This window comes from Pteropus alecto, unplaced genomic scaffold (assembly GCF_000325575.1).
Source record: "Pteropus alecto unplaced genomic scaffold, ASM32557v1 scaffold90, whole genome shotgun sequence".
Classification (NCBI taxonomy): Eukaryota; Metazoa; Chordata; class Mammalia; order Chiroptera; family Pteropodidae; genus Pteropus; species Pteropus alecto.
This window is the reverse complement of record NW_006429894.1, coordinates 1,641,090-1,655,150: the sequence shown is the minus strand read 5'-3', so window position 1 is coordinate 1,655,150 and position 14,061 is coordinate 1,641,090. Positions and strand designations below refer to the sequence as shown.

Here is a 14,061-nt window from a genome sequence, read left to right as displayed (position 1 = left end):
AGCGGGTTCATCGGGAACCCGGGGGTCTTGAAAAGGCCCATGCACGTTCAGCCGAAAAACAAAAATCTTCCAGGCACGTGACAGCTCTTTAGTTACAGCTTTGTGGGTGCGGATGCTGCAGACGGCTGGTGCCGTCGTGAGGGGCTTCAGGAGCCGCGTCCCTTGGGTGCACGGGCGAGCCCTGCAGGAGACGGCGTCTGACTGTAGTGCACGCTCGGTAATGTCCCCCCTACGACTGGGCGGACGAGCCCATGAGCGATCAGGTGACCGAAAGAACTAGGGTCCCGAGTCAAATCTGTAAGGGGCTGAGTTTCGTTTCAAAGTAGGAGCGGCCCGTGTGCTGTCCCCTGGAGGCGCTGTCGCGGCCCGATCGCGGCCTCCTCCATGCGGGGCGAGCTCCGTAGGGCAGCAAGCGTTTCCGAGTCCATTAACAACAAAAATGTTGTTTACAGATGTCATTATGTGCTGAGTGAGAGAAGCCAGTCTGGAAAGGCTGTACCCCGTGCGATCCCAACTGTGTGACATTCTGGAAAAAGCAAAATGGAGACTAAAAACATCATTGGTTGCCAGGTGTCTGCGGGCCGTGATTTTCAGGCCGCGGGAATGCTGTTCGATGCTGCCGTGGTGGGCGCGTGTCATTACACGTTTGTCCAGGCCCACAGAGTGCGCAACGCTGAGTGGACCCGAACGTCACCTCCCGACTCTGGGCGACGATGACGTGGCGATGTGGGTTCATCATTCGCAACAGAAGACTACCTGCTGGGGTGTGACGACGGGCGGCTGAGCGTGGGCGGGGACGGGGACCGTGCTGAGTCTCTGTACCTTACGCTCAGGTGAACCTACAGCTGCCCCCCAAAAAATAAAGTTTTTTTTTGTTTGTTTGTTTGTTTGTTTTTTTAAAGCAACGATGCCCGCCACTGGAAACGTTCTTTATAGAAGTTAAATAACGGTCAGGAAGCTGAGGAGTTTTCATCCATTAATTGGCAGGTTGGGCTAAATGAACATATCTATTTATTCCACGTCGACTCAAAGGTGCATTGGAGAAGGAAAGAATTGTCACAGAAGCGCGCGAGTCCTCAGGACGCGTGTGCTGTCCGTGAACTGAGGACCGTTTACAGCGTTCGCATCTACAGTTTCGAAATCCTCATCCCCTGACATCTTACGTCCCTCTGCTTTGATTGTTTTTTCTTTTTAGCCCTTTCTGTCTCACGCATTATATATATATATATGTTTTTTCACAGTTACCTTGTTTGTTTATCTTCCTTCCGCACAGGAGTTTTTACGAGCGCAGGATTGCCCGTGGCTCGCTCCCGTGCGCCGTCCATGACCGTCTGTGGACCGCATGGCTGTCTGCAGCTAGTCTAGGTCTCGCTACATATGTGCAAACAGTCAATGATCGCGTGCATATCGTGTGATTGAAAACTTTTCTGACTTTTCTAATTACAGAAGGCCTTACGACCGGACATGGGCTATAATACATTAGCCAACTTTCGGATAGAAAAGAAAATTGGTCGCGGGCAATTTAGTGAAGTTTATAGAGCAGCCTGTCTCTTGGATGGAGTACCAGTAGCTTTAAAAAAAGTTCAGGTAAGATGATTTCAATTCTCTACATCACTGTTCCATCGTGCTATGTGAATACTCAGTGGAGAAAAGTATGTCTTGATTGATTGAAAACTAACTGTCATGTGGGGAATTCTGGGAAAGAACGTCAATTGTACTTTAAAAGCTTGAATCGAGGGTAGCGCACAGTAGAAATTAAATTTTAGTTTTACTCGTAGCTCTAGGCTTTATCACTTTAGCTGGCTTTGTCCACCCGCATTCGGGGTTGGCCGGAACGATCCGACACAAGCTTTCACAGCTCTGGGTTTTATGAGGCAGATTGGAATTGTCACCGTTTCTCCTAATTGGACGTGTAGCTGGGTGTCGCACCCTCAGCTGGAGCCCTGCAGCTCTGGGCATCACGACAGGGACGCAGACCCGTGGGATGCGTGGCCTCGGGTCAGTACACAGCCATCAGGTCGGGGTGAGGCGTCCCGCAGTGCAGCGGGTTCGCTGGCACAGGAGGGAAGAGTGGAGCAGGTGGCCTAAGAGGACAGGCGTCCGCCTTGGGACCTCCACGCCGTGTCCTCGCCGTTCCGGGATCCGCTCGCTGTCCCGGCCTCGCTGTCCCGCCCCCCTCGCTCGCTTGTCTCACCCGCTGTGCCACGTGCCCCGCGGGTCCAGAGACGCCAAGGCACTGGCCCGTCAGGAACACGCTGCCTCTCTGTCCCCGCGTATGTTCGACGTCACACAGCGTTGCTGGTCTTTGCGGAGAGGTCTTGTCACCGGGACTCACTTGGGGAACCAGCTACTCGGTTCATTTCCTGGCTTCAGAAAGCTGGGGAGGCACAGGAGGCGCTGGTTGACCTTCCCATGGGTGCCAGATCCGGGTAAAGTGGGGTACACCCTGGCTCTTCGCCTCTTGTAGTGGACGGTTTAAAGTACCGTCTTTGCTGCATTTTAAGTGTTTTTCTTCTAACTAAGTGGCATGTGCCCGTTCAAGGACATTTCTGTTAAGTTACCTGAAGGCGTTTTTTTCCTTTTTTCTCCCTTCGGGCTACCTAGTGTTACCCTGATCAGCCTCAGGAATCGTGAGCGATTTGGGCAAAATTGGAAGATGACAAGAGAAAACCTTTAAAGTGATTCAGAGAATACCAGGAACTTGTCAGCCCGCACCTGCCTGAACACGGCTAATATCTTGGCTCTTACTAAGTATAAAATAGATTTAAAAACTCAAACTTTGGTAGAGTCGAAAAAGATGCCTTCTGAAGACGAGCTGGCAAATATTTAATGAAAACTATTTTTAGAAAAATCCCGATTCTCCTGTATGTGTTGCCTTTCTTGCTCATGAAATCGCACGGCTTTGACTCTGGGAATGACTTTTTCTAAAGGTTCATTTTCTTTTTTGTCTGGACTTGCTGGCTAAGAGAAAAAGAGAGAGAAGACACTTCCGAATTTCCAATTAAACGCATTAATAAATGTATTTGGTTCAGAATTTAGTTCTGCCTTAAATGTGCCAGCAGTGCTTATTTCTCTCAGTGTTTGAGGAGTGGCTTTTGATATTATCGAGGATCCACTTAAAAATAAAAAATGTGTAGTTCTAAATTAGTATACTTATAAATCGAATTAAAGGTTCACTGTTTGTACGTGGCACGCTTCTGTCTGTCTTGGTGTTTTGTGTCTACTTAGGGTCTCCTGTGTACTTAGGGTTCCACACGCATCTCATCTCGCTCACTCTTTCGTTTTAAATTTTTTTTTTTTCATCATAGACACATCGATTACTGGCAGATTAGATTTATACATGTCTCCAGCTTTGTGATTTTCTTAATCGCTAGTACCAGAATTATCCTTTCTTCCTCTCCCGAAAAAATAAAATAATGTTTTCAGGAATCCCTTCAAGGTCTAAGACATTGAAAGTTTTGTACTTCCTTACTTTTCTTTGAGTTATCACAAGTGCCTTCTGGCTGGTACTTTCCGAGAATGGCATCGGCCTTCGTGATTTGGCAAGACTCAGTGATTTCTCTTTTCATTGTGATTTGTAAGTGTAAGTAGTCTGGGTGTATGTCATTTCTGTAACGGCAAGTCCAAAATTTTGTTTACATTAATATTTGTCGTTATTATTTATCGTGTCTCATAGGAACAGCATCCTTTTTCTGGCATCATTTGGGGACTTTGGGGAAGCAGTGGCTTTTCTGTGTGCGAGTGCTGAGTGTGAAGCTGAGCGTGAGCTGTGTCACGCACTGCTCGTCACGCGGCTTTCAGACGGGTCGCTGTTCCCGTTGCCTTTCACTCCTGCAGTGAGTGTCCCCTTATAGCGAATGCACTCTCTCATCTCCCCAAAGTTCAGTACCTTCGAGGGCTTGGTGTTTGCAGAACAGTTTCCTCCTGGGTGTTTTATGTAAACTTTGGGACTGCGATTTGCCACTCAGAGACCTTTCTTGTCTCCCTCCTCCTTTCCTTTTCGTTCCATTCCGTTCTGTCCCGTTCCGAGATCCTGGCGGTTAACACAGGTCCGCTGGGGCTGAGGTGCTTAGAGTCGCCGCCGACGGGGGAGAGAACAGCTACTGTTTCTGACACACGCACGGCCACACACACGTCCTTCTCTGTCACGTGAACGAAGGGGAGGAACTTCGACGCCATCGATTTCTCTCTTTTCGTAAACCATCAGCTGGGATAAGGGTCTATATTTTCTCAAATCTTAACAATGGGTAATCAGGGGGATCGTTTCAGAAACCACATAAATGTCTAACCAGTGTACTGTACACTTGAAACTAATAAAAAACATCTTAACAGTACCCAGCGCTCAGCTGTTTCACATTAAAACCTGAGCAGCGTAGACTCGATATTGGCAGTTTTCGTTAGAAACAGCACGATCGGAATGGAGGTGAAGACCATGGAAGCGGAGAGAGGATGAGCTGCAGTGTGAGGTGCAAGGCGGTGCCTTTGCCATGCTGCTGCTTTCGCTCTGCGGGACACGTTTGTGCGACACGTGGACGGCAGTGCGCGAGAGCCACAGTCGTTTAAGGAGGCGAGTTTACGGATCTCATTCCGGTTTTTAAATTTTGTTTTCTTCGTGTTTTAAAAAGTGAAGGAAATATGAGAGCCACGTGCATATTTGGGCATTAGTTGCCTGTTACAGAGCAAAGGTCGCCTCTCGCAAGCTGTCACGAAGCCCCATGTCGTGGCTCACTTTCCGCTGTGGACGCCCGCTGTGCCTGCCCGCAGAGCCCTGTCGTCTCTCGGGTCCAGCTGCAGCGTCACACCGCCCGCTTGGGGACCCCTGTCAGCTTCTGGCACCACACTTCACACACACGTCTTTCCGAGCTCACTGGTTAGGTGTGTGCGTGTCAGACTTCACGGCCGCCGGGGCCCATGGGGAAGACAGAGACAGACTGGGCCGGAACGCCCTGGGCCCACGCCCGGCGCGGCCACTTCTTGTGTCCGTCATTCGCAGGTGTCTGTCGTCCGCAGGTGTCTCGCCTCCGGGAGCCCCTGCCCTTACCTGGGGGTGGGAGCCGTCAGGACCACCAGAGCTGGGCGCCCCGACACCCCTCGAGGTCACGGGCCTGGTGGCGCCCCTCCCGCCCTGTCTGGCGCACCCCTGCTTTTCCTGGGGCACGCTGGCGTCCGAGGCAGGAGGGCTGGGCCGGGCCATGGTGGCTGAGTGTCGTGGCTGGGCCGGGCCGTGGTGGCTGAGTGTCGTGGCTGGGTTCTGACCAGCCCGTGGCGCTGGCTTGTGCGGACGCAGCGTTCAGGGTGCCGCTCGTGTGGCCTGTTTCGCACACACTAGGACATCTGGGGAGCTCTTTGTTTTCGGAGACCTGGTAAATGCCCCTCGGTCGTATTACTTGTTTTCCTTTTTTTCACGTTAGACTAATAATTCTCAATCTTTTCTTCATCTTTCAAGGAGTCTTTTCAGACACTTTTTTCCTAACTACTCCTCCCCCCCATGAAGTTTTAATTTTATAAATATATCTGTTTACGTGTTGTATGCATATTGTGCTTTATACTTAACGAGAGTAAGATTTTGTCACCCCCCCTTTCCGAAGTACCAGCCTTCACCATCTTGGAGTCATTTCCCCTCCCTCAAGGACGCAGGATTAGACTTGGACCTGGTTTGATCGTGCAGATTATGGTCGAGAGGTCGGATCAGAGAATGAATTCTGGCTGTTCCCTTATTTAGCTGTGTGAACTGTCAATTTCTTAAGCTTTCTAAACCACTTTTCTTCATCTGTAAAATAAGAATATAATGTCATCGTCCCTATAAGGATCAAACGAGAATTGAACGAGATAGTTCGTGCAGTATGTTGATACATGTTAATTGTTCAGTATAGTAACTATTATTTTATCGTATTAATGATTGCAACTCCCATCCTGTTCCATTTGAACCTAAGACGTGAAAGATCTAGCTGTTCTCTTTTCTTGTTTAAATACTGACTGCCTTTTGAGGGCAAAGACGAGCACTAACCGTAACATGAACTAAAGTATCTACAGCTCTCTGTAGCTCCCAAAAGCTAATCGGAAAGAAAGTCTGTTAGTGGGTGTATAATTTAATACAAACGATCTTAATGAATTTACATGGTAGCTTGAACTATAGATTATTATTTTATTAAATAATTCTGGATTCTGTTTTTAGATATTTGATTTAATGGATGCCAAAGCCCGTGCCGATTGTATCAAAGAAATAGATCTCCTTAAGGTAAATAACCAGACACTGTTGACTACATTTCGAACATAATGGAATATGTTGTTAAAAAAGACTTATTCAAATATTGTACTTACGAATGAAAAGATGTTTAAGACAGCTTATGCCATTCTGATTTCAACTGACTGTAAGTTTGAATCTGAGCATGTTGAAAAATATAATTACCTTCGTGTTCATTGTAAATAACGTAATTGGAACAGTCGGTAGGATTAGCTTTTGTCCCCCCTTCCCCCCTCCCCCATTTCTAACTAGGAAATAGACAAAATAGGCATAAAACACAGAAGAAATTTTTCCTGGTCTTCCTTGTCAGACATACTCCTGAAGGTTAAGCGACGCACACCTTGTTTGTGTTCTCAGGTGCGGTAGCAGAGTGCGGACTGTGCAAACGGCCCCCACGCTTTCTGTGCTATCTCTTATCTCTGTACCTTTTCTCCAGTTTCAGACAGGGTGACGTGACGTATGTGTCAGAATTAGTTTTCCAGTTTCTCATCCACTCAAAGCGATAACTGTAGTCAGTTTCTCCCACGCTGCCTTTACTCTCGCAGAACGTCCTCCGCGGGCTGCTGCGGCTTATGTCGCAGTTTAAACTGTTAGGAAAGACTCGGGTCTCTATGCCATCCAGTTTCGTTTCTGCATAAAGCGATTCCGACTGACCCGAAAAGATGAGAGTGAGCTCAAAGCGAACCGTGTTTTTAAATTATTCTGTTAGCGATAGTTACTTCCTGGGACATGAAGTAGCGACTTTAAAAATGTATATAAACTTTTTGAGGAAAAGGTTTTAAGTAGAAAGAGGAGAGGAAACGCATGTATGTGCTCTCTGGGACCATTCTTGAATACTTTTTTTTGGTGAGAAACTATTTGTCATAGATTAACTTGTTTAAAGGTTGAACAAAAGATTGTACAAAAAGATCATAAATGTGTATAGACTGATTCATATATTTCTACACGGTGAAATTTTTCTTAGGGCGATTTTATGAATCAATCCCTTAGATAACTTAAGTGTATTTATTTCATTTGACTTAAAAGCAATATTTAGGTACAATATAATGGATGCCAGTTTTGCTCTGTTTTCTTTTTCAACCACTGGCTGTAGTTATATCAGGATCAGCCCCACTTCAAAATGAGAATAGAAAGGAAAACTTATTTGCCGTCGAGTGTCCCGAAATGACAGTTCTCATTTTGAAAGATGTAATTTTTAGCAAGTGATCATTTATGTGCACATACATGTTCATTATACTAGCGATACTTTAAAAAAATTTTTCATTGCATAATTTATTCTATTATTTCTAATAAAGAATATTAAAATAAAATGAATCGATATCTTATTTTACTTTTAACAATTACGATACTCGTTTCAAAATTCACTAGATTAAAGAAAAATGTACTGTCATGTTAAGATTTCTGTAACTTCAAAACGAAATTCAGTAACTGAGTTTATTCTTAAGTTACAAAACTGTAAGTGACTCTTGGGAATTTACAATAAGAAAATTTTTCCATGTTTTCTTTTTTCCTTAGCAACTCAACCATCCAAATGTCATTAAATATTATGCGTCGTTCATTGAAGATAATGAGCTAAACATCGTTTTGGAATTAGCAGATGCTGGCGATCTCTCCAGAATGATAAAGGTAAGGTCAAAAAAAAAAGAAAAAACCCCCCAAAAAACCCCCAAAGACTTATTGTTTCCAGTGGCGCTGTCTGGTAAGCATTTAGGTGTGTCACACACATACTTTAAGGACCTCGGCGCGGTGCCCGGCCTGTGGCGTGGCAGTGGCAGGCAGCGGTGACAGTGAAGCTGGCCCACCTGGCAGAGTCCACACTGGCCAGCGTGGACGCGCGCGCGCTCAGCACCGGCGTGGAAGCACGCCGCGAGACCCGTCCTCTGTGAGCTAAAGTTAGTTTCGCAGCTGGATTCCCTGCGCAGACCACCCTCGTCCTGCGTCTCCCGATGTCAGGCAAAGGGGCAGAAGGGGACTCTAGAGTGGCCCGGCCTGCTTCGGGGGCCACTGAGGAAGAAGAGAGGCTTTGCGCTCGGCCCGTGCACATCAGACCCTGATCCGTCCACTGAAGCTACTTAGCTTGCTTTTCCGAAGGCATGTTAACTGGGTTCAAGTTCAGCTACAAGTTATAGAAACCCCCAAATAACAGCAGCCTAAAAGCTGCTGTCCCTGGGCAGGTTACTTCTGTGTGCCATTTTTTTTTTTCCTCAAAATCAGAATAACAGTAGAACCTACTTCTCTGGTTCGTTGTTTTAAATGATTAGTTACCTGACGTTTATTCAGAGCTTAGAATGGTGCCTCACGCATGGTAAGTATGTGTATAAGTGGAAGTTACTGCTGTGTTATTGTTATTATTTATGTCTTTGTTACATCAAATTCTGGGGCTAATGTGGCCATTCTGATCTACCAGATTCCCGGAGACCAGGCCTGGGGGCTGGCGACCCGGAGGAGTGGTGGGGGCTGACTAGAAGTGGCTAGAGAGTCATATGTCGCTTTGTGCGTCAGGTCCTGGCCACGGGAGGCCGACCGTTGTCCAGGTCATCGCTTAGCTTCCTGGGTTGTCACTAGGGGTGGCAGGCTGGCTTCCCACAGTCTGGCCCCGTGGGTGGTTCCAGGTAGATAAAAGGTCGGCGTTCCGGTCAGGCCGCTGGAGGTTGTGGTTCAGAGATCTGTTTTCGTATGTGGCGCGGCCGCTGTCTGTACAGTTGGTCGCTCAGCAGGTCCTGGGCACAGTGAGTAATCTCTGCCACGTGGAGTCATCGGGAGGCGCATTTAAAACAGTATTGGCCGCTTCGTAGCATTATCTGTTGGTCCGCACGGGATCCTGGGGGACAGAGTGACAGCCGGAGGAGTGTCATTGCTGGGAAACGGGAGAACCGGCTTTGCAATGAGCTTTGGCTGATGGAAAAATCCATGCGTTTCCCTTAAGTTGCCCTTAAAGATTTTTGTGTCACTGAACTCCTGAGGAAATGGGATGAAGACCCTCGACCTTCTCACCAGCAAAAACGCGGCCGCACACCCAGTTCGCATTTCATTACAAAGCCCTCGCTGCTGTTCTGAGCCCGGTGCTGGCAGATTCTCCAGCGGAGTTACGGACCCGTCCTCCAGGGTCGGCCACTGAACTCGTTTCCCCACCTGTCACGTGAGACGGAGAGTTCTGAGTTTGCTTTCTGAATTAGAAAAGCACTACCCGTTCCGATGTTCTCATTACCGCAGAATGCTAGCAAGCCCACCGTTTAAAGTCCCACCGTCAGTGACTCACTTCTGATCGGTGGTATCTGATTTTCTGTTTTAGGAACTTCCTACCACTAGCACAGACAGCTAACCACTAACAAACTCTGTCTTTGCAAATTAAGGAACAATAAAAAAGTTATTGTCTTAATTTTAAACAATATTCAAATACACCAATGCAAAATCTCACAAAACAGCTGTGTATCGAGAGGAGACACATGAAAGCAAACGCAGCTAGACCTTTCGAGAGAGACAGCTGAGGTTCCACTCTGTGCTTCAACCTTTAAGAGCAAGAATGATTTAATTCCAGTGGGAAGGAAGGGGGGCCGGTCCTCATCGGGCAAATAGGGGCTGAGGGGAGAGAAAAGAAACGTCATTTCAGCGGCGGAGCCTCGCGCCCCACGGAGAGCCTGAGGCTTTGGGCTGTGATCGTCCCCGGTGCTCTGCCCTCGTCCAGCAGGTTCTCTGCTCCTCTTCCACGCACACGGTGAGCCGGTGCCGTTCACCTTGGAAGGACACTCCTGTCCCTTCGCCACCGGGGGAAACTAGGGCACGGCCACAGTGCCTGATGGAAGCCCGGCCGCCTCCATCTTCGGCACATCCACCCATTTCACGGTGGTGACAAAGGGAAAGCGTGTCATGGGACCTGATACTCAGTGTGATGAAGAGCTCGGCTCCCGATTTAAGTGGCTCTCACCGTCAGTACAAATCACCCAGGAACTTCCCGTCTGCAGACCCAGTAGATACCATGAGACAGATCAGAACTGCAGAATTCTTTGTGGCCACGAGTAGCGACCACTCCCGCAGAATTGCTGAGCTCCGAAAGCACCCTCGGGGCGTGTGACACAAATCCGGAGGCATCTGTCCTGTGCCAGACGATTAGGGAAGCCTTTTAAAGAATGACCTATGCGGACTGGTCCCTAATGCGTCCCAGGCTGGCGGGGGCATCTTAGCCTCCCAGGGGAGAGGGGCGGGACCTTGAAGCGGCCTCCGTGGAGGGTTGGCCGTGTTGTTCCCGCCTCTGAGGTGCCATCACGTTGTGTCGCGGCAGCAGACGCCTGGGCCGGGTTGTGCGGACCCCCTGAGAGGTCAGCTGCAGGTGGAGGTGGCATGGTCACAGCCCTCGACGCCCTGGTGTGTCCGCACACTGGCCCAGCGGAGTTTCACCAAGCCGCACCCCCCACGGAGCACCCCCCGTCCTCCAGTGTGCGTGGGTGTCCTCTGCAGAGCGACACCGTAGGCCTGAGCAGGAACGATCACTCAGGGACTCGGCTCCGACCGCGTGCGCTCCCGGTCCCCGCTCAGACCGAATCCGCCCTTGGCTGATGGATGGTTTCAGCGGTGCACGTGGCTGTGGCTTTTCCCTTTCCCTCCACTGGCTCAGCAAACCTGCTGTGTACCCCACTTATCTTCCCGGTATAAAAGGAAGGAATTTGACTCAAGTCAGCCCGGCGTTAATTTTATTTCCTTTTAGACGTAAAGCGCAGCCCGTCCCGTGGGCATTAGTTTTTTCACGGGGTGAGGAGCCTCGCCTCCCGGGGCTCACCACCAGCTCGCCACTATGACCTGGATAGACACGGGAAACCCCCCCCCCATCGCTTTGCATTCGTACAGAGAGAGCGCCGGCACGCAACCTGTTTATGTCAACACGGCAACATCGTACACGCTCAGGTAGGGGGTCACCTAGGCTTCTGCAGGGTTGTTGAGTAATAGGACATGGTACTGGAAATCATCACAGATAGGGCATATTACTCTGTAAAATAGTTATGGCGATTTGTAGCTTTTAAAAACAGCTCTTGAATCGATTTGTTTATTGGATGTTTACTGTATGCCAGATACATGGCTTGTGCCTACTTGGAAGTCACTGTCAGGGCGGAGACGGGCTTTGGGCTACCGCCCTCAGAGAACGGTGTAAGTGCAGCTGTGGCGAGTGTGGAAAGGCGGAGTCGGCGTGGAACAAGTTGTAACAGGACGGCCGAATCCGACTGGGCTTCTGATGGCAAGGGAGGGATCTGAAGCCGAGGTGCTGTGTGACCTTGATTCATTATTTAATCTTTAATGATTAAAGGAGCTGCAGTTGCCCTAGCTATGCCATTGGGCTAATAAAACCCGTCTTAAGTGTTATTATGAGGGCTAAATAATACATTCGTATGTGTCTATATTTTTATAGACACATACAAACATATGCACATACATACTTAATTATCTGTGCCTCTCCAAATCCGTGGCATCAATCCGATAAGTCTGTAGATTTTTTTCATTCCATTTAAACCTCCGATTCATGACTTCCCCCTTCCCCATGCTCTCCTGCTCCGGGCGTTGGGTGTCCCTGTGCGTTCCCTCTGCCTGGAGTCCCGCCCCCCCGCCACCATGAGTTTTGTCTATTACTCTTCAGTCTCCATTCACACGTCACTTTCTCAAGCGTGTTGCCTTTGACCCTTGTACCGTTTGAGGCTCTTAATACTTTTCTTTCATACCACTCAGGAACACAGCCGGTTAGGAAAAGGATCATATTTTTACGTGTGATTTTTTTATCGATGTCTGTATTTCTCGTTCGACTTAACGCTCTGTCGAGTACAGGGACCGCGTCTGCTTCGCTCGCCAGGCTGCCTCCAGTTTCTAGGGAGGTTCCTGGCCGATAACATTAACTCAGTAAATATGTGGTGATTGTACGTGTAGAAGTTGATGGTTTTACCTCTGTTACATGTCTCTGTCCCAGGGGCCAGGAGGGGAGCATGGGTGGTGTATAATGACCAGCAGCTTCCTGCTGTTTCACACTCCGCTCGCACGGGGGTTGCTAAGATACCGAGTGGTGAGCTGGTGGGAGAGATGACAGCATTCTAACACGAGAAGGGTTTTCTGTTTGGCCCTGAGAAATTCTGTAATTGTTTTCTAAACTCTCTTATTCGTGCTAAGACTGCACAGGACAAACTCCCAGGGACTTCTTTTATGAAGGAGCGTGACGGCGACTTCATGCTTTGTCAGGGACAGCAGCAGATAAACTTGAGTCATAAGGAACGGGATTCGTTTCTTTCTAGTGAATAACGCTGTAAATCATTGTACATCACAACATTGTATTTCACTGTCTCGAATCTTCAGCTTAATTGGGGTGGCAGAGGAAATATGGCTCCTGGTCTGTATTCCAGAAATGAACCCCGGGACAGCGTCGCATCAAAGATTTTTACAAGTAAATAATTAATTGGTTTAGAGCAGGCTGACAAATGTAATTAAGCAATTTATAGTTGAAATATTCAGTATTTCTCTAATTAGTGACAAAGGAGTACCTGAGGCTGTGGTCAGATGAAGCACTTCCCAGATGAGATTTAGGATAAAAGGAAACCCAGAATTCCTCATCATCCATTTCTTTATCATCAGTAATCAGAATTGTAAAGGAAAATAGACTCTTACAAAACAGATTTCAGCTGAGCAGTTGTGGTACGTCCGCTTCCGGTTTTCTTATTGTGCCCAGAGCTGGGCCGATGCTCACCCCGCCTTGTGGCGCACCTCGTTAATGCTGTTTATCTCCCCCTCCCGTGTCGGGAGACATACTTGGTCCTGGAGGCTTAGTGTGACGGACATGAGAGACTACCTCCGAAATACATAAACGAGAGTTTATTTCAACTCGTCGATAGAAATGTTGCCAAAACGTATTTAAATTTTTATAGCCCATTTTGCCAAAATATAGTTTATTCATTGAGCTATTGAAAATTTCTATATTTCTAACTGTCTACTAGAAGGTCAGTTCGACAGAAGGAAATATAAGTGCATATGGGTGACAAAATTTTTAAAACGCTTATTTTGCTATCAAATCAATAAAACAAAATATAACCCAATGTAATAAGTCTCGTGAGAGGAAACTCAGGAGTTTATCTGCCACAGGATTGTCATACCACACCACACTGGCTAAGAAGGAAGTTTTATTTTTACAGGTGTTTTTTGGCGAATGTGCAATACAAATAATTTAAATAGATATTTATTTTGTGCCAACAGTTTGGCACAATTCCGAATAATTAGTTAAGGCTCGTCCCCCACCTCCGTTTTTTTGAGATATGATCCATACCTCGTATAAGTTTAAAGCGTGCAGCATAATAGTTTGACTTACGTATATTGTGAAATGATTACTGTAATCAGTTGAGTTAGCATCATCGTTTCAAGTAGATACAATAAAAGAAAAAGCAAAAGAGAAAATGTGTTTTCCCTAACAAGAACTCTTAGGATTTACTCTCTCGACAACCACGTACCATGCAGCAGTGGTACCTGTCGTCACCGCGTGACCCTTTACATCCCCAGGGCTTACTTATCTCATAACTGGAAGCATGTACCTGCGACCCTCTCCCTCTGTTCCCCTCCCCCACCGCGCTCTGGTGACAAGTCTGACCCCCTCTGCTGTGAGTCTGTGAATGTGTGTGCGTTTCTTGCTTGTTTGGCCTTTTAGGTTCCACATACAAGCACAGCGTTTGTCTTTCTCTGCCTGACTGACGTCACCGATTACAGGGCGCTCGGTCCTGTCCACACCGAAGGTCCTTGAGATTCGGTCCTGTCCAGATGTCCACGGGGACTTCTGGTCCACGCCAGAAGGCCTGGTATTT

General features: G+C 47.8%; 1 protein-coding gene across 6 annotated transcripts in view; it reads left to right on the top strand.

Moving 5' to 3' along the window:
- NEK7 (NIMA related kinase 7) overlaps nucleotides 1–14,061 on the top strand; it is an 87,797-nt gene that overhangs the window by 43,009 nt on the left and 30,727 nt on the right. For 4 of the 6 annotated variants that reach the window (XM_015587491.2, XM_006904430.3, XM_025044734.1 and 1 more), the window contains 3 exons: nucleotides 1,447–1,587; nucleotides 6,176–6,238; nucleotides 7,760–7,870. In XM_015587491.2, the coding sequence (XP_015442977.1) occupies nucleotides 1,447–1,587; nucleotides 6,176–6,238; nucleotides 7,760–7,870 (315 nt within the window). The remainder of the gene's footprint in view (nucleotides 1–1,446; nucleotides 1,588–6,175; nucleotides 6,239–7,759; nucleotides 7,871–14,061) is intronic. The other 2 variants (XM_025044740.1, XM_025044745.1) reach the window with 1 other exon arrangement.